The sequence below is a fragment of the Anser cygnoides genome, chromosome 9, assembly GCF_040182565.1.
Source record: "Anser cygnoides isolate HZ-2024a breed goose chromosome 9, Taihu_goose_T2T_genome, whole genome shotgun sequence".
NCBI lineage: Eukaryota > Metazoa > Chordata > Aves > Anseriformes > Anatidae > Anser > Anser cygnoides.
Genome location: NC_089881.1, coordinates 2233111 through 2254493, shown reverse-complemented (window position 1 = coordinate 2254493; position 21383 = coordinate 2233111). Strand labels below are relative to the sequence as shown.

At 38.5% G+C, this 21383-nt stretch overlaps 1 protein-coding gene across 4 annotated transcripts in view; it reads right to left on the bottom strand.

Moving 5' to 3' along the window:
- LOC106036201 (sodium/hydrogen exchanger 9) overlaps window positions 1-21383 on the bottom strand; it is a 138379-nt gene that overhangs the window by 94564 nt on the left and 22432 nt on the right. For 2 of the 4 annotated variants that reach the window (XR_001207154.3, XM_048063202.2), the window contains exons 3-5: window positions 7276-7389; window positions 5277-5388; window positions 1157-1310 (exon numbers count right to left, since the gene is read on the bottom strand). Coding sequence is in view for 3 of the 4 variants with exons in the window: in XM_048063202.2 (XP_047919159.2) it covers window positions 1157-1310; window positions 5277-5388; window positions 7276-7389 (380 nt within the window). In the remaining variant the exon portion in view is untranslated. Of the gene's footprint in view, window positions 1-1156; window positions 1311-5276; window positions 5389-7275; window positions 7390-15142; window positions 21330-21383 lie in introns of those variants that run through there. The other 2 variants (XM_067002349.1, XM_067002348.1) reach the window with 2 other exon arrangements.

Sequence of the window (21383 nt, the reverse complement as noted above, 5' to 3'; positions counted from 1 at the left end):
TCCTCCTCACCCACATATCTGTTTCTGTACAGAGCAACTCTATTGCTGACCAACAGTGAAAAAATGGCAAATCTCAGAAAGATTGGCTGAGAGTGGTGGAGTATATTCAAACCCTATTAACTTGATTGACATTATGGCACATGAGAGATATTGTGAAAAAAATCAAACATCATGGAAACAGCCCCAACATTGCATATGGATGCCTGCGTTTTATGTTTATACAGTGTATTTTATGTTTATACAGTGCATTTGTACATTGCCCCTTATTTTGTCTGCAAACCTTTATCTCTGCTCTTTATTAAATCTTCTATTTAGTTATTTTCAGCTCGTATTTTATAGCAACAGTCTGACACAAAGGCTTGTTAATCAGACATCATTTTATAAAAAAGCAAAGTGTGTGCTATATATATAGGATAAATGATATGGAATTGTGAATTACAAACCTATATTCATACTGAGATTTTCTTTGGTGACGTTATGAACCATTGCAGGGACTCAGCTATGGCATTAGACTTTTATTGTTAAAGGTGGGATTTTAAAAAAGCATGTTGGGCAGGACACCATCTTTAAATTAAATATTAATTGTACCAGTTTTCTCATCTCTCTTTTTTCTCATTTAACCTCCCTGGTCTTTCATTGCTGTCTGTGAATACAAGTGACTATAAGGTAATTGAGAAAATAATGCTGTGAAGGAGCATATATAAGACAGTGAGCAATAAATTAATGGTTGAAAGGTATACAAAAGTAGGTAGATTTCCTTGGATATTCACAGTATAAACAGAAATACGTTCTATATGACATGTTTGTATAATAAATACACATTTATAGATGAGGGGAAGATCTGCCTTCATAGCTATTTTTTTTTTCCAGCAGTGAGGAGGACGCTCAAAGTATTTAAAAGGATTAGTAGTGAAACAAATTTAGGAAATAAGGACAGATTTGACCTAGGTCCAAACCTTTAACAAGCCTGGGAAGAACCTGTTCTTTGTGGTCTAGAGCTACCTCTACCAGGTAGCCAAATACTTGCTCTGTGCTTGTAAAACTCTATTAAAAAGCACATAATTAAGTCTTAGAAAGCTCTAGGAATGTAAAAATCACAGTGAACATAGTGACTGCATTATATTTTGATGGTTAATCTTGTAAAGTGAGTACTAACCTGATCTGAAGCCATGTGAGCATTGGTGTTGTGCCTCCACCAAATACCCAGACTGTGAAAAACACAATAAGCAGTGCTGTTGTGAACATCATTTGTTTGGGCTGGGATCCTGTGTCTCGAATAGCCAATGCAAATGCTATTGCACCACGTAAACCTGAAAAATGGATGAGAATGGTGAACTTAATGTGATGGAGAAATAGAATTTTACTCTTTCCAACCTAAACCTGATTCCAAGGGCAGAAGGGATTTTCAGCCACAATCATAATTATAATTTGTTGAATCATGGTAGTTGAAAGCATGGTGTTTAATGCAAGTGGAAGCAACTTAGCAAAAGTGGACAATGAAACCTCTATGATAATCACATAATAATTACACATCTGTTTTCTATCCACTGAATTCTCTGTTGTGAATAATTTTATATTAAACAGTAATTGGGCCTTTATGCATGTTAAAAAAATATCTTTTCCTTGTATTTTTTCAACAACTTCAGCAGAATTACTCATGAAATCAGGTGCAGGCGAGGAAAAGGGCTGGCATAAAAATCTGTACACAAATATAGTACTCATTTCTTGCTTGAAGCAATGGAAAACTTCATTTTTTAAAATCTTCACTTGTACTAAGAAGAGTCATAAAAATTATGATTTAAAAACAGTGAATAGATTTCAAAAGATAATTTTAAGTATCTGAAAAAGGGGATGCAGAATACATACAGATTTTTAGCAGTAACTTGAAAATACTTGAATATTTTAATAGTCATAAAATTATATACCTGAGTAAATAGAAAATCTTACAGATATGGAGAAAACAGCTAATACTGAGTTTAAAAAAAGCCCCATGGGTAGTAACAAGCTAATTAAATAGGTCCTCATACAGTGACACATTAAAAAAAGACAGGAAAATAAAGTCCACTAATGCTTCCAGACCTAAGGATGCATAATACAAATAATACTCTCTATTTTCTAATGCTGTTCATTAATCTATTTAAATTTACTTTATAGTTTACTAAAAAAAAATCTATAAAATATATGTAGAGAGCAAAGCCATTGCATGTATACAATACACACTGAATCTTTGCAAATATCAAGAGATTAAACCTAACTATTAAAACTTTTGTAAGGTACTGATGGTTTACGCAGAATCATTTAATCAACAGCTAAAAACCCTATTTTTTTTAGTGGAACTCCAAAGCTTTTTAGAGTGCATAGCTAGGCTATGAATTATTTGGTATAGAAGATAAACAGTTTATCCAGAGAACACAAAGCCATTTCTACAAGGCAGCACCAGACTGTAGTTACACCAGCTGAACTTCTTCAGTGGCAGAGGTTTGAAATCTCTGCTTTTATGAAAGTGACACTAAAGTCAACAAGGAGACTTGTCATTGATTTTGCTTTTATGTAAAAGACATCCCTAAGGATGCTTATGCTTTACTATTTTCTTCAAAGAAAAAACCATCAGCTCATTTTAAACGCGTTTCTGAGGAGGGAATGAGCCACCATTGACATGGTCTTTTTCCGGTAGTTAAAGTGGTAATCTAGATGACTAGCTCAAATTAAATTTAACACATTAAAATATTTCTTTTTCACATGAGTTGAGACGGCTGGCCTGCTCATTTTAGCTAATGTTGAACTTAATTTGAGAAGCTGAGGCTTAATTACACATAGACTAATCTAGTTTTGATTTACAATGCGTTTTTATCAGGAATCATGATTAAACATAATTGTAAAAGTGAATCTACCCTCTGTAACATGATGCTAGAAGAGGGATACAAACAGATGAAGAATATAATAAATTAAATTGCTGCATAATCCACTTCCAAGACTAACTCATCCACCTTTCCTCAAATATATTAGTACTTCTCAAAAAGTAGCATTCAATAACTTCAGTAAAATTCTTGGCAAAGTCAGGTGTACTCAAATGCTAACTGGCAATGTACTTGCCCAATCTTAATTGCTTTTTTTTTCAGACTTTGATATGCATGGTGACTATGGCCATAAAACTCAGTAAAGAAAATAGTAATGTTGGGTGCATTTGGTAACCATATGATTGAAGGCAAAACTAATCCCAAATTCTTTGTTTTCATATCTTGGTGTGTGATGATGTGGTGAGTGAAGCCCAGTTTTCTCCGTGGCCTACTGGAACCTGAAGTTATGCCAGAACATTGCTTCAAAAGCTCTGCTGATCTTGCATAGGCACTGGCACTAAGCAAGTGAGGGCGTTCCTCCAAACGCAAATTCAGTGTCTTGTTTACTCGTATCAGAAATGTGTCTTGCTTCTGGCAGTCATTGTCTTCTCTGTTTACCACTATACACAGGATGATCAGTTTGTAGTAAATAAGAACATTATTGGTAACTGAGCATAGATCTTAACACTTATAATAAAATGCAATTACATGGAAAATCCACACATCAGTGAAGTGTGAAGCTGCTGGCAGTGTGAAAGGCAGTGAGTCCTTATTGGTCTTCTGGCAGATTATGCCATTTATTTAAAAAAAAATGTTTTACAGATATTTCTCTCAAAAAAATACAGTATCTCTTTGAAAACAGTTAAAAATACTTTCTGACTATTTTAACATTTGCATTTTAGAAATTTTCGATACTACCATTTTCGGTCTTCAGCTGCCAGATTACGTTGGGAAGCTAATGTGTACTCACACAGTAAGTCCTCACTGGCTGCTTTCTGCTTCTAGCTCTGTGGAGAATGAAATTTGACTGAAGAAACAAGGACAGAAAAGTTGATGAATAAGATATATTTTAGAATACTTTGAAATCCATACTTTGTCTGAGCAAAAATAAAAGAAAAATGAGGCCTGGAAACTGGACAACTAATGATAGCAATTTTTTTTTCCATGCTGTTGTTTATTTGGCCACCTGCTAGCTTTATCAGAGTGATCTACATATATATCTCACACCACTAACAATTGTAGATGAGCAGGCGGTCTGAAAGCCAGTTTGTAATGGATGTATGTCATCATCTCTGACTACAATCTAGCTGGTATTAACTGACATTTTCAGTGGCAGCTTTTAGCAGAAGGATTGAATGGATGTAGAAATGAACTACTGTGCTGCTCTCTAGAGATATGGAATTATATAGGCATAAATGAGGCACCCTGATGAGGAGTATTCCTGATGAGGAAGCTTGAAATGTAGTGCATTGTATTCTACTTCTTACCTGGCTAAATGGATCAGTGTACAGCAAGGCTGTCAATCAAGAACTTTTATCCATTAAAAATTGGAATACTTTTTTTGTATAAAAAGCAAGAAAAAGACAAAAAAGTTCTGACTTTCTAACTTTATAAAATGATTTCATAAATGGCATCGGGGGATCTGTGTTTCTGTCTTTCAGTGAACAAATATTCTTAGCTTATTAGGGAGTTTTTTTCTAAGCAGCCTCAGAAAGTCAAGTGGAGGTATTTCTAGCTTATGCAAGTCCAAAAATATAGTTTTCAGCTGATATTTTAACAATTCAGTGGATCAGTGGATGATGCCCTGAGAATAGAAGATGGCTCCCTCTCCTGGATTTTTTTTTAATTTTTTTTTATTCTTATTCTTCATTGCTAATCAGATTTTAAAATGAATATAACCACTATTTAGAAAGTAAACTTGAATTTAGAAGGTAAAGTCCTTAGATATCAGGCTTGAAAACACATGAAAATGTCTGTGGAATTAAGGTCTCCTAATCTCATGTTTCAAAGTCAAACTGTTCACTGAAGTTAAAAAGAATTGCCAAAGACCATGATTGAGTATCAGTACTAACACCTTTAAAGTTGGGTATTTATTTTCTGGCAGATAAGCATACTGCTAGATATACTACAAATGCCTCTCAAACAACCCAACATGAAAATACGGTATTTCCAAATTGGCATGGAAGTGTTGAGACAGGATGAGGGACAACAGATTAAAAGACTGGCTTCTGGGTAACAGGTTTCCAAAAAAGTTAAATAAAATAGGTTCAGAGCACAGCGAATTGCTGAGAGTACGTCCATTTGCTTCAATGACTTTGAGGAGGTTATCCTGAGTACTAAAATGGTGACTTCTTTGTGACAGACGTGACTTCTAGTGATAGATGACTGTCTTTGTTAGTTGTTAAATGTGGACAGGAAAAATACCAAAATAGCACTTACCTGAAAACATCATCATGTGTTGAAAGTTCCTGGGAATCTTTTGTTTTCGACCCAAATTCAAAAGGAAAGAAAGTGGATATATGTTGCAAGCTCTTGCTATAAAAACTGCCACCTAAAATGTAAGATGTTAAGGAAAATGGTGGAGAAACTACTGAAAGAACAGTCAATTTAAATCCAGTATTTCTTCATAGTTATTTTAAAAGTGTAATTAAAATGAATATGAGATTATCTCCCTTCGTATTTTATATATCACAACCTTCTGGTTCCAACTTCATTATAAAACCATGCAGTGGCAGAGATTGTCTTCCCCAGACATCCTGTTTTCAGATTGATCATTATATATCCCACTTCAATCACTCTACTTTCACTCATCAAATTTGTATCACATGTGACTTCATCTACAGTCCTTCAGTAAAATGCCTGTCATCAATTGCAGGGATGGCATTATCTCCTTCAGCAGCAATTTGCAAAGAATAAATGTGCTTTTGGACATGATTACTTTCTTATTTCCTGAGGATTCATATTGTCTATATCCAGCATTTTTTTTTTTTTTTGAGATTTTTCAAAAGGGGTTCTTTATTACTGCCCTGTGGAACTATCATGAAAGTAGCTTTAATTAGAAACATAACGCTATTTCAAATTGAAAAAAAAAAGACGATCATATCTCCTTATACATGCTTTTGGCAGGTGCTGTCCTTCCCTTGTCTTGTGACTCTTAGGGCTCAATCACAGCTGCAAGAGTCTGAGACATGCTGTGGAGTGTAGAATCAATGAAGCACTCGAATGCCAGTGTCTGGGTGCATCCTATCTATGAGGCCAAGAGCCTGCTTAAAGCTCCCACGGACCTGGGAGAACAAGAGTTAGCAGTGGTTGCTTCACATGCCTTGTGTTGGCCAGACTAGCGCAACCCTGTTGCAGTCTGGTGGTTCTTAGTGTGAGGGAACAAGGGAGAGGGGTCCCTGCAGTGCTCTGCAACACAGTCTCCCATCTGGGTTGCTGAGTGCTGCTCTCGTGTTCAGCTGTCTCCCTGTGCTAGGACTGCAGGATGCAATATTGCACTTGCGTCATTGCAGTGGTGGATTGCAATGGGCTCTTGGGCTCCTCTCTGTCATCTAAAGCAACCTGTAGTGAAAGGAACTGGAATGCAGTTCTTATTATTCATTTGGAAATTGCACATACAATTACTGCAAGTAACAGTGTGATCTCAACTTTCAAAGCTTCTATAGTTCATCAAAAAGTAATGAGCAAAGGGCCACTGCTTGAAGTTTTTTTGTTTTTGTTTTTGTTTTTTGTTTTTAATAATTTGATGAATGAATTGTAAAAATGAATTATAAAATGAATTTGCTGAGAAACCATGGCAGAACTGAAGACACAGACTTTCCTACCCACCTCTGGGGCACTCATGATGTAAATAATTCCCTGTACACTAGAAATATCAAATACAAAGAAGGAAAGATATGAGCAATGCTAAGCTGTTGGATTTTTTTCAGGACTTTATATAATTATGTAGTTTTGGGGAAGTTCTGCTTATGGCACATAAGTTCTGCTTATGGCACTCTCTGAAGGCAGCTCTACAGTTTGTGGATCTACACTGGCTTTGTATGAGCAGAAAGATTTTGTGTGCCTGCACCTGTCCGCACAGATCTGTCCCAATACATATCCCAATTTCCTACCCCACCTCTAAACCTAATATCAAGTCCAGTGTCAGAAATTCCCCGGCTGGTTTAAAGCTATTTGCCTTATATCTGCAAACCAGAAGCCATAAGACCACGAACTTACATGCAGTGAGGCAGTTTTTGAGATATGCATAATAAAGACAATTGCTTTTTTTTTTTTTTTAACATCTAAGGAGCTAATAGGTTTGCTATTGACTTATTTATTTATTTATTTATTTTTTATGGAGCACACATGCTTTATACATACCCAGAAATATAAATATATTAACATATATAAATATATATATAAACACAGATAAATACTTCTTTAGAGCAAAGGATACAAATGCACCAAAAATAAAAAGAGGATTGAAGATATGATTTTGAAATGTGAATAGTGCGAGTCCCATGTAACAGAAGATGACATTCTCAGCCAAAAAATTCATGAACTCGAACAACTTAAATGAGAGGGAGAGAGAAAACACAATTATGATTCCTGCCTGTAACTAAATACTCTGTCACAAAGTTTCCTTGGCATATGGAACAATTTAGATGAAAGGAAAAGGAATCGCACTCATTTCAAGGGTAGATTTTAAAACCATTTAATTTGTTATATGGTTTAGGTAGTCCCAGTTACATGTTTTTCTCTGATTTGTGTATGAAAACTTGACACAGACAACTGGTAAAATACAGAAACAGCAATTAAGTTATACAAGCTTCAGTGGAAACTGTAAGGAAGCTGAGGGGATTTAGCTTTGGTCAGGTTTACACAGGTGAACCTGGGAACTGGCTCAGATCCTGACTACACAAATGACAGCACAGTACAGTAACAGGGATGGTACAGTAATGTCAAGAGAGAAAAAAAATCCTGAGTGCATTTTTAAGAACCTGTGCCTTTAAAATATAACATGATCTTTTTATTATCAAGAATATTATTCCGTAGGTGATGATTTTACCACATTATACGGGTGTCAGTATGAAGTTCTCATTTCAAACCAAAGTGTTTAAGATATCATTTAGACATATTATAAATAAGGCTAAAATACATTATTATGGTAGGATTTCTTCTGTGAAAAAAACAAGCAAAGCCAAAATACTCATTTGCCTTTAGGGGATGTTCCTGATTGCATTTGCAGCTTATTATATAAAAACTAATATAAAATATAAATTTTCATATTTATCCACATCTGGAAAAAATCAATCATTGCTGCCAAATAACTACAGAGGAGCGAAGATGAGGATTTAGACTTCTGAAATCACTTTTGGGCTCAGGAGATACAGAATTAGGGCTGAAGTTTGTCAATCTGTCTACAAACAGTCATACGTCACTCTACCAGGATTGTTACTATGGAGATATTTTCTTCATCCTCAGTGGGCTTATGTACTTTTCTTAATACGTTTGTGCTTCTAAAAATAAATATCCAATAGCAGTCAATAAGATCTAACAAAGAAAAAATGAGAGCTGTCAGAATCATTATTTTAAACAAATTTCAGAGGCAAAAAAAACTAGTAGTATATGGGAAGATATTGTGGACCCTGTGGCAGCGCCATTAATTATCCCAAGCTCACATTCTCTGGTCCCCATTTTGTACTGCATTGCTGAACAACATGAAAACAAACACAAGAAATATTTGCAATCTAGTAGACTTTAATTAAATTTAATTTATATTTAAATGATAAACTAGTTGTTAAAACGTCCCAAATTATGGGTTCTAGTGATCCATAAGAATTATTAAGATATATCTTTGCATTTCCATATTGGGAGCAAACAGGATCCCATTTCTTTGCGGGCTTGTCACCTTGTGCATTTTTTCTAATGATGTAAACTTTCAGGAGTGTCATGACAGGATTTGCATATCTATATCTATACATTTGTATATATATATATATAAATCTTTGGAGGGAAGGGAACTGCTATGATGAGCCACGACTGCGAGCTTTAGTTGTTGTGATGAGGTAAAGGTACTCTAGAGGTTTCAATGCTGGGTGACGTTTTGCTCTTCATTTATAAAATCTCATTCAAGACTTAATGTAAAGTGAATCTACTGTTAGTAGTTTCAAAAGCTAAAGTTTATTATATTTTCAAAGTGTTTGTTGACATACAGTTTTGGAAGGAAAATAGATTTTGCTGTATCATTGCTTTTGCTGTACATTCTTCCTCAATTGTCTTCAACAGTAAATTCACACTCTTAACTCCTGCCTGAAGTGCTTTCATGACATTACTGCTTTCAGACTTCTCACCCCTTGTCTCCAAGCAATCTGGTCAAAATGCAATCATTAGGTATTTCTGTGAATTCATTTAGAGCAACTTTTATGTTTCCCTATAGCTTCACTCTTTCTGGCTACATGCATATTTTTTCAAACCTTCAGAACTATTTCAATAAGTGATTCCTAAAAATAAAAATCTCTAATTCTTGACTATGTGTTTCCAGTCAACATGAACAGCATGTACAGTATATTACTTTGCTCACTGGGACAGTGTTTCCTATGTCACGAGCATAAGACTATTTGTTCTCTTAGGCTATATTTTACAGTTTATGTGATGCGTGTTAGCCACATCATCTATGTAAGATACATACAAGACTGTAATCCATTGCAGTTCTTGAATCATGTTCCTGGGCATGAACTGGTTTGTTTGCAAGAGCAAACAATCCAAATCCTGTGTTTTGTTATTTTTTTTTCATATGAATTTTAGTCCCGAACCATGCTTTTTTTTTTTTTAAAATAAAATCTCTACTTTCTTAGTATTTCAATCTCCCAGTATCAGAGCACTGCCTGCTAGTTTACTTCCTTTTTGTAGCAAAAATCCAAGCGCTATTTGAATAGCTGATTTAGGGTAGACTCTAAAGAAATGAGACTCCTTCCTATTCCAGGCACAGGTATGAGGGATTCAGCTCCTTAGCACAGTAAAATTAGTTCTTTAGCCTCATTCATGGTCTTCTGTATTCCCCCTATAGTTTGCTCTCTCTTTTCAAAAACGTCACTCATATGATGCATTCATTCATGAAGTGCAGCCTGTTCAAATTTCCTACCCTGCGTTAACAAAAAAACAGAATATTAAAACCGTCCTTCAGAACTAGTTATTGGCACAAAAGAAGTGGTATTTGAGTGTCTTTCCTGGAACATGACACTTGTAGATATAATGTAAAACTTAAACATGGTCCTCCAGACTTCCCAAGATTTTCTGTTCCTTCACTTTTATTCCTGTATTCAGCAGAGTGTTTCTTCATATTCTGTTTTTTTTTGTTCAATAGCAATTGTGGTGGTTTAACAACTGATGGGCAGCTCAGCTCCACCATGCTGCTCTCTCACTCCTCTCCTCAGAAGGACAGAGAGATGAAAATATGATGAAAAAAATGAAAGCTTGTGGTTTGAGGTAAGGAACAGTTTAGTTAAAGGAAAGTAAATAAATAAAGCAAAGGCCACTCAGAAGGAAAAGGAGAAAACAATTATTCACTACTTCCCATAAGCAAGTGATGTTCAGCGATGTCTTGAGAAACAGGGCCTCAATATGGATAATGGTCGCTTGGGAAGACCAGTGCTTTCGTAACAAAAGCTCCCCCCCAGCTTCTTCCCCTTCCCCAGCTTTTACTGCTCTGTGTGACAACATTTGGTGTGGAATCTCCCTTTGGTAGGTTTACCTCAGCTGTCCTGGTGAGGTTTCCTCCCCAACTCTTGCCCACTGCCAGCCTACGTGCTGTGGGGGTTTGGAGAGCCGGCCTTGGTGCTGAGCCAGCACTGCTCAGCAATGGCCAAAGCGCTGCTGGGACACCAGCGCTGCTCTGGCTACCGGTGCACAGCACAGCCCTGTATGGGCTGCTGCAGGGAAAGTTAACTCCATCCCAGCCAGACCCAGCACAGCAATCCAGGGCTTATGGAGGTACTCCGTTAAGCATTTAACTGACACTGCTGTGTAGCATAAATCCCACCAGAACAAAACAATTTATTCTAAGGAGAACTTCTGAGAGCCTCTTTAAGAAACAGCTTCCATAGAAGCACATTCCCAGACTCTCATGCCTTTCACATTAATGTTTCTGTCAAGGTCGGACTAGGTGATCTTGGAGGTCTCTTCCAACCTAGGTGATTTTGTGATTCCGTGATATTTTAAAGATGAGATGTCAAGACCTTTTGATAAGAAGTGGAAGAATAGGAGGAGTAAGTTTTCTTCTGGAGGTCATAATTTCCTGGGACACCCAAGGATTTCCAAGAAGAGTTGCATTACACACATCAGTCTCTGAAAAATGTCTTTTTTTTTTTTTTTTTTGTCTGTGCAGACATAAGCAAGGTCCATACCATGGTCCGTAGTCTGCTTAAATGGGACTCAAAATTTTCCCTTATGTTGAATATATATTCTTGTAAGTGGGGCTACTTTCATGGAAAAAAAAAAAAAGAAAGGATTAGAATCCTAGATATTAAGTCCTTAGAAGTATTTTGTTCATAACCATAAATTCTCTTTCTTTGCCTCCCACACAGGCCACTAACCTATTTCTACTTTAAATGGAATAGACATTAAAATGCTCATATGCTGCCATTAGTTTCCCTAAGGCTACCAGAAAATTATACTAGAAACCATTTTAATATACACATAGTAATAAGACTTTTTTTCTGTATAAAACTAAAAGAACCCTAATTTTTAATGTGCCATTTCTACCTCTCCACATAGCCTATAAATCTGCTTATAGTTCTAAAGTAAGAGATGTAATAAATCACTAATGTAAGTTTGAAGTAATGTCAACATGTCTAAGGATAGAGTATTAATTACAAAAATATAAGTGCAACCTGAGCGCTTGGTTTAGGTGTTACCTCAGTGAATTACTGACACTGCTATGTGCTATTTGCTTTGGTTTGTTTATTTTCTCCATAAGAGTGGGTATTACAAAAGACTGATGTTAAAAATATCTATTAAATTCAACATAATATTTATGTATTTAAAACCTCATTGTTTGCCAGATATACCAATTTTGTTGTTGTTTTTGTTATTATTTTATTATTATTATTCTCAGCCCTTGTAAGAGCTTAGAGGGATCTGCAAAGAATCAGTTTCAGGTTGGGACATTCTTCTGGGAAGCGTCACCTGGAATTCTCACTGGTAGAGAAAGGAATGAATGCAAATAATGTACACCTTAAGCCTTGCTGTAACCACTAAGTTTCTCTCTTCTGATGTTTTACTCTAAGTCATGTGAACCATTTTATATAATATTAAGACTGTATTAGTTCTAACTTTTGAGTGAGGTAAGGGAAGCACCTTCTTTTTTCTTCTCCTTCCTTCATTCCTTCCCTCCATCTCTGCAGTTAAGTTCAGGCCAAATAGGGAAACTACAGCAGAATATGTTTTGCAAGTTGATCCACTTTATAGAACTACTTAAATTTTCACTGAGTGTTAGAGAGATTATCTAGGTAAGTAATTAGTGCACCTGGAAGATGGGACACACTAAGTTTCCATTTCTGCTGCACTAAAAATAGAAAAGGACAAAATGAACATATTCTAGACCACGGTCTTTAAAGGACAAAATGAACATATTCTAGACCATAATCCCCTTATGGTTGGGGATATGGAAAATGAAAGATTTATCAAATCCTAATATTTTAAACAGCATTCTTTCGTCTCAGGGGAATAATGTTAGTATGAGATTATTGGGTAAGAGCAGAATTACAAACAGCATTCTTTCATCTCAGGGGAATAATGTTAGTATAAGAGTGTTGGGTAAAAGCTGAATTAGATCATCAAGAATTTATTTCCTGGAAAACTCAGTGAATTTTACTCAGTAATGGGAATATTACATTCTTCCGTTTAATTTAATACCCGTTGAAGGAATGTCATCCACCTCTTGCAGGTACTTGCAAGCCTCTAGTTGCATTGATTTATCTAGCAACATGAAGGAATGCCACCTGTCTAGGGGTTACATCTTACAGTGATATATTCTTGCGTGACATCAAAACAGGGAGAGTTGCAATAGTCCGACAGCAGCTGGGAAGCTGGGATGTGAAACTGATTATACTTTGTAAGAGAAATTTGGAGGTGACAGAGCTCTTAAAATCCCAAGCAGTTGGTGTTAAGTGATGGTTATGAAATTTATGATATTTGAATAATGCTATTTAATTAGAACACAGCTATAAAAAATGTTCCATGAAGTCAAGAATATTGATAAATCAATAGTTGATGAAAATGGCTTTTCCCTAACTATTTTGAATTAAAATGTAGTGGGAATCATATTTTTGTAAGATTGTAGAAGCCTTTATTATAGCCTAATTTCTTTATTTAATCTTTCTCTTTTGATTAAAAGTTTCAAAATCTGAAAAAGAAGGTTTGACTTGAAGCTCTTGCCTGAAATCCTTTATACAGCTGTAATGAATCTTCACAGCACAGTGATATAGTGCTCATTTCTAGAATAACAGTCTTAGATGAAAGAATCAGCAAAAGTAACTCAAATTCATGATAGACTATAAACTTGTATATGGTGATAATTTTGATATCCAAGAATATTTGACTGTAAACTTACACCAACAGAAGCAAATTCTTACAAGATCTTTTTTTATGTCCCGGTGCAAAGTTCTGGTCTTTTTTATCAGTAGGCTTTGCTACCGAATTCAATAAATTTAACCCTAAGAGATTTATGGAAGGCACACAATAACTTTTTATTTCTCTCTAGAGCTGAGAGGTTAAAAAGATTCTTAAGGGCTGAGGAAGAAGTGGGAAACCAAAAGGAAGAAGAAATAAAGAAAGCATCAGAACCAAGGGAGAGGAAAGGCCAACAATGTTTTGCATTTACACATTATGATTAATCTTTGTGGCATAATCTACACACCACCACTAAAGTTCAGCATGGGAGAAGCTGGATAAATTACTGGCACAGGACGTGTTAGCTTCTGACTATCAACAGCAAAGTAAAAATATTGGTCCCAGACATTAAAACAAATCACAGAATCACAGAATCGTCTAGGTTGGAAGAGACCTCCAAGATCATCTAGTCCAACCTCTGCCCTAACACTAACAAGTCCTACACTAAACCATATCACTAAGGGCTACATCTAAACGTCTTTTAAAGACCTCCAGGGATGGTGACTCAACCACCTCCCTGGGCAGCCCATTCCAGTGCCTAACAACCCTTTCAGTAAAGAAGTTCTTCCTAACATCCAACCTAAACCTCCCCTGGCGCAACTTTAGCCCATTCCCCCTCGTCCTGTCACCAGGCACGTGGGAGAATAGACCAACCCCCACCTCTCTACAGCCTCCTTTAAGGTACCTATAGAGAGTGATGAGGTCTCCCCTGAGCCTCCTCTTCTCCAAGCTAAACAACCCCAGCTCCCTCAGCCGCTCCTCGTAAGACTTGTTCTCCAGTCCCCGCACCAGCTTCGTTGCCCTTCTCTGGACTCTCTCGAGCACCTCCATGTCCTTCCTGTAGCGAGGGGCCCAAAACGGAACACAGTACTCGAGGTGCGGCCTCACCAGAGCCGAGTACAGGGGGGCAATCACCTCCTTAGACCTGCTGGCCACACTGCTTCTTATGCAAGCCAGGATGCTGTTGGCCTTCTTGGCCACCTGAGCACACTGCTGGCTCATATTCAGCTGCCTATCAACCAGTACTCCCAGGTCCTTCTCAGCCAGGCAGCTTTCCAGCCACTCTTCTCCCAGCCTGTAGCGCTGCTTGGGGTTGTTACGCCCTAGATGCAGGACCCGGCACTTGGCCTTGTTGAACTTCATGCAGTTGACCTCAGCCCATCGGTCCAGCCTATCCAGACCCTCCTGCAGAGCCTTCCTTCCCTCGAGCAGATCGACACACGCGCCTAACTTGGTGTCATCTGCAAACTTACTGAGGGTGCACTCGATCCCCTCATCCAGGTCATCGATAAAGATATTAAAGAGGACCGGACCCAGCACTGAGCCCTGGGGGACTCCACTAGTGACCGGCCTCCAACTGGATTTGGCTCCATTCACCACAACTCTTTGGGCCCAGCCATCCAGCCAGTTTTTAACCCAACAAAGCGTACGCCAGTCCAAGCCACGAGCAGCCAGTTTCTTGAGGAGAATGTTGTGGGAAACGGTGTCACAAGCCTTACTGAAGTCAAGGTAGATCACATCCACAGCCTTGCCCTCATCCACCAAGCGCGTCACTTGGTCATAGAAGGAGATCAGGTTCGTCAAGCAGGACCTACCTTCCATAAACCCATGCTGACTGGGCCTGATTGCCTGGTTGCCCTGCAAGTGCCGCGTGATGACACATCAGATAATCAGATTATCACAGATAATCTGCTCCATGAGCTTCGCTGGCACTGAGGTCAAGCTAACAGGCCTATAGTTCCCCGGGTCTACCCTCTGGCCCCTCTTGTAGATGGGCATCACATTTGCTAGCCGCCAGTCGACTGGGACCTCCCCTGATAGCCAGGACTGCCGGTAAATAATGGAAAGTGGCTTGGCCAGCTCCTCCGCCAGTTCGCTCAGTACCCTCGGGTGGATCCCATCCGGCCCCATCGACTTGCGTACATCCAAGTGTTGTAGCAGGTTGACAACCATTTCCTCATGGATAGTGAGGGCCACATCCTGCTCCCCATCCCCTTCCACCAGCTCAGGGTACCAGGTATCCAGAGAACAACCGGTCCTGCCGCTAAAGACTGAGGCAAAGAAAGCATTGAGCACCTCAGCCTTGTCCTCATCTTTTGTAACTAAGTTTCCCCCCGCATCCAGTAAAGGATGCAGATTCTCCTTAGTCATCCTTTTTGTGTTGATGTATTTGTAAAAACGTTTTTTGTTATCTTTAACGGCAGTAGCCAGATTGAGCTCCAGATGAGCTTTGGCCTTTCTAATTTTGTCCCTGCACAGCCTCGCAACATCCTTATAGTCCTCCTGAGTAGCCTGCCCTCTTTTCCAAAGATTATAAACCCTCCTTTTTCTCCTAAGCTCGAGCCACAACTCTCTGCTCAGCCAGGCCAGTCTAGTTCCACGTCGGCTCGTCTTTGGGCACGTGGGGACAGACCGCTCCTGAGCCATTAAGATTTCCTTCTTAAGGAGTGCCCAGCCTTCCTGGACTCCTTTGCCCTTCAGAACCTCCTCCCAAGGGACTCTGCCAACCAGCGTCCTGAACAGCTCAAAGTCAGCCCCCCGGAAGTCCAAGACAGCGGTTTTACTGGTCCCCTTCCTGACTTCACCAAGAATAGAGAACTGAACCATTTCGTGGTCACTCTGCCCGAGACAGCTCTCAACCACCACATCTCCCACCAGTCCGTCACTGTTTGTGAACAGAAGGTCTAGCGGGGCACCTCCCCTGGTAGGCTCTCTAACCAGCTGCATCAGGAAGCTATCTTCCACGCTCTCCAGAAACCTCCTAGACTGCTTTCTCTGAGCTGTGTTGTGCTTCCAGGATATGTCTGGGAAGTTGAAGTCCCCCACAAGAACAAGCGCTGACGATTTCGCGGCTTCTGCCAGCTGCCTGTAGAACTCCTCATCCGTCTCCTCATCCTGGTTCGGCGGTCTATAACAGACCCCCACCAGGATGCTTGCCTTGTTGGCCTTCCCTCTGATCCTAACCCATAGGGACTCAACCTTATCATTCCCAGCCTCAAGTTCCTCAACATCTAAACACTCTCTAATATAGAGAGCCACACCACCACCCCTTCTGTGCTGCCTGTCCCTTCTGAAGAGCCTATAGCCAGACATTGCAGCACTCCAGTCATGAGAGTGGTCCCACCACGTTTCCGTGATGGCAACCAAGTCATAGCCTTCCCGCTGCACAATGGCTTCCAGCTCCTCCTGTTTGTTGCCCATGCTGCGTGCATTAGTGTAGATGCACTTCAGCTGGGCCATTGCCTTCGTCCCCGGCTCTGCCATTGTTCCCCCCAGCACAGCTCCAACAAGCCTAATTTCAGCCCCATCCCCCTTCTTTCCTAGTTTAAAGCCCTCTCGACGAGCCCTGCTAGCTCCTGGGCTAGGATCCATTTTCCCCTTAGAGATAGGGACCCGTCTGCGGCCATCAGGCCGGGTGCCGAGTAAAGCGCCTCATGGTCAAAAAACCCAAAATTTCTGTGTTGGCACTAGCCTCTGAGCTACGTGTTAATCAGGTGGGCTTTCCGTGTCCTCTCAGTACCCCTACCTGCTACTGCAGGGATAGATGAAAACACCACCTGTACTCCCGCTCCATCCACTAACCGTCCCAGTCCCCTGAAGTCCCGTTTGATAGCCTTCAGGCTTCTCTCATCAATATCATTACTGGCAGCCTGGAAAATCCTTTCCATTATTAAAAATGTCATAGGTCTGGAATATCTTTGCTGAACAAAAGAAGTTTAAACCAAAAATATTGAAATTTAAGATGAATTCAAATATTTTTCTTGTTCTAAGCTACTTGGAGCAATGGAAACAAGAGTGAGAATGATTTAAGAATTAAAAACATCAGAACTTCTAAAAAGGTTTGACCTCGGGGTGAATAGAAGCACAGGTTGGTTTGTATTTACAATGAATCTGCCAACATCATTAATTACTTGATTCAAATCAGCCCTCAGAAAGAACTTTGTTATTTCCTTTTATCAATTAATTGGCAAGTAAGAGAGACTGTTCAAAATCTAAAACTCAATATACTCATTTCTTATATGTGTTGGGCATGGAAAGCAGTAGAAACTTTGCTATGCACTTGTGATAGATAGTATAGCCAGATTCAGAGCCTCCTGAGAATTTATATGTTGACTTCAATAGGCTTTGGATCTAGCTGTAGAAAAATTAATTATTCTATCATTACTCTTGTAATTAAGTTGCCTAGGAACGGGGATGGGGGGAGGGGATGTCTGCAAACTTTTTTTTTTTTTCAAATGTGCATCATTTGTAAGAGAGTAAACCTTTTAGACCACTATCTGCCTTCCCTGCAGTACAACCAGCTTTTACAGCTATAAATCAAGCATTAAGTTGTTCCTATAAACGACCTGAGTAAGACACCTTAATGGAAGATATTGCCAAAATGGAGAGGATGATGCTGTTGCTCCTAGAGCTTCTCATCTAACTTGTTATTTAGTACACGAAGTGAGAACAACCATTTTCAAAGTGCTTATTTATCTTTAATTCCTGCATTGAGATGTTGCAGGCACAAAGGGAAGAAGATCCTCAGTGATCGGCTGTATCAAGATAATATGCTCAGGGATTACTGCAGTTAAAGCTCTGCACCTTTACTCTAGCAGTGAGTGCTGTGCTGTTCTGTAAGCATTAAGGAAGGGTTCTGCTCAAGACAGAGCACACCAGATTGTAGTTGAAGAATCGTTTGAAAGGTTTTAAAGAACTTTTGACTGGTCAGCAATTAATGGTGGTGCTAGGATCATAGTGTATAGGGATGAATTTGGAATTTTCTGGGAATGTTGATAGCTGTTCTGTTAGCTGATAGAGGAAAAGGAAAAGGAAGAGGTCATGAACAGCATGTGTTGTCTAGGATTAAGCTAGTATTCTTACAAACCTGAGATCAGAGAATAAAATATATCAAGACGAAAAAGAACTAAAAAAACTGCAAAATAATAATGACATCAATAAAAAGGAAGCTTTTGCTTATGACCTATTGTGGATATCTTGAAAGAGACTTTCTTAGAAGCTGTCCTTCTGGGGCAGTAAATTGCGAATCAGGTGGAAGAAGAGACATTATGCATTGACAGTTAAGGGCTATGGAACATCGGTAAAAAATAAGCAAAAGAAAGGAAGAGTTTGTGGCTTTGCTAAAGCCAATTTCAACATGCTTTTTTCACAGCTAACAAAGGAGACTTTAAAACCTGACTGCTCTCCTTCTGGTCAAAGAGAAACAGTAATGTTGTCAATATAATCTAGTTTGTAAAATTGTGATGAACTAACACATTTTTTGTGTTTGTGTATTTATGTTAGAATTAGAGGAACTACTGCTGATTTTTCAAAAGCAAAACTCTAAATCAATCTCGTCTTCCTCTTTTTTTTTTTCTTTTTTTTTTTTTCCACCCCCTCAAGTGTTTTTCTATGACTTGCTATTGCAGTCCTAACCTCAAACGATCAATTCAATTTCCATGGAGGACAAATGCAATTTATTCCATTTCAATTTGCTGAGAAGAAATATTCTGTAATATTAATTCTGGAAGTGAGTTCATAAAAACAATTTCCTCCCTTGCCAAATTTTGAGTGTTTGAAAGAAATTCACTTAGTCTTTGACATATTAGGAGCTAGTAATCAATACGAAGGCCTTTAACCTATCAGGAAGAGAAAAAGAAGTCTTCTTATCAAGTCTGTGGTGTCCTCTCTTTGTGCTTTCTGGCAAGAACCAAGACTGCAAAAAATTATTTGATGTCAATGACTTCCATCCCATTGCAAATTCAACATACGTGACAAGATATTTTCTCTCTTTGCACCTATAGAAACAGCAGTATTGCAGCCTCTGTCTACCTGTATTGATGCTGCCCTTTACAGTCTGTAAAATTTCAGTGAAAAATGCTCTAGAGCTGCAAATCAAGTCTCTAATTTATCTAAATCCAGAAAACAGTAGCAGTATTTGCATATGGTTTTCTAATGAGAGGCAGCTCTATTTTTGTCAAGTGCGTATTCTAAGATAGGAGAGTGCTTACTAAATAACTTCTCGACTTTCTGTGCCATAGCTATTTGTTCAGGGCTTTTCTATAAATGTGGTGTTTTGTTATGTGTCTGTTTACAGTGGTTCAGGAGAATGGACACAAGACTTTGTCACTTTCTAATGTACAGAGTTTCCTCTAAGAACTCTTGCTCTAACTGGTGATGAATAACAAGAGCTCCTGACCATGTTAAGCTATATTTATTATTCTGAAAGACCTATTGCTGATAAACTGACTTTTAACTACATTACTATGGTAGAATGCTACCCATTAGAATTGTTCTGTAGCATTATTTGCAATTACTCTGCAGACTTGCATACCAGTTTCTGTAGCAGGATATTGAATTAGTAGTACCAATGATCTGATCTTATATGGGTGGGATTTTTTTTTTTGTTTTGTTTCATTTCTAGGATCATCCTTAAACAGCTTTCCTGCCTCTCTTCATGTAGGCTACAGTTTAAGATTTGATGATCCATTCAGATAAAAGACAGAAATGTGAATATCAACTATGTTTTTGTGTCACGTTTTTTGCCTAGGTATTGGAATATATGTCTTTTCTAATCTAGCAGTCACCTATGCTTACAGATATAATCTAGAGTGCAGACTGTACGGAGTTGAGATAAATGAGGCACAGAATGTGCGGGGGTTTTGCTTGAACATTAAGTGTGAAAGGTCCAATTACTTAAATACAGAAAATGTCAGATACTCACTGGTGATGCATATTAAAAAGGACCTTCTTGTGCATAAAGCACAGGGAAGCTGTCATCAAGTACAAGTTAGCTTGGAAGCGGCTGCAACCTTGGTACTTCCAGTCTGAGTAAATAATTGGCTACAGTGAAGAGCTGTATAACACACTGCATGTGTATCTGTGAGATACAGTAAAAAATTGCAGATGAAGGGTAAGTGGAGATGAACTTAAAATTAAAGAAAGGAAATTATCAGCAATGCTTATATGTCCATTTTACATAGCATAGAGTGTACCTCTGTGCATGTGTGTGTATTCACACACCGATAGCACATGTAAAAGCTGGTGGAGACAAATAGGTAGGATTAAGCACAACCAGGACAAAAATTTAAAAGGGCAAAAATACAAAAGCTACAACAGATGGATATTGCTAGGGTGCAGAGTCTGAAAGGTGAAATCTTGATCCCGAAGTGTGCACACAAACAAAGGGAGCCTGTTGATACTTGAATCCAAATGATAGAATCATAATTAATTTCAGTGGGACATATCCGCATTTGGCTATAATGACTTGATACGAAATGACCAGAAACCGTTGGAGAAAGTATTGTAAAGAATTCCGGTGTTTTCAGATCTACTATGTCACTACTAGTGCCCTTGGTGTTGTTTCACAAATACCACTACTGATCCCAGAAACAAACAAAACACTGTAAGACAAGTAGAAATTAAAATCCCTAAACTAAGATACACCTTCAACTGTACTTTTAAATCCAAGAGTTCAGGCCACTCCTTATTTTTCATAAAAATAGCATGTTTAGTGAATAAATAAAACTAGTCTTTCTTTGATGCATTTTTAAAACAGCTCTTAATATGAATCTGTACGAAAGTGGGAGGTGGGTGGAATAGAGAAGTGTCATCTGGCACCTCGTACAAAGAAGTGGTTTTTCAAGAAAAGTATTAGTCACTACATGAGGGTGTGCTTCTGAGGATGCTGAGTGTCTGTATTGAATTATCAAACACCCAGAACTCTTCTGAAGTTTGCTGGAGTCAAAGGGTGGTCCACACCAACTAAACTAGTGGGACTGAAGCAGAGGAGAAAGAAATTGATGCTCAAACTTACGTGATATTTTCAGTATTTTAGGTGAATGGAAGCAGGTATGTACGCTGCAAAAAGAAAGGACACTTTTAAATGAATTTTAGTCATGATGTAGACATTTA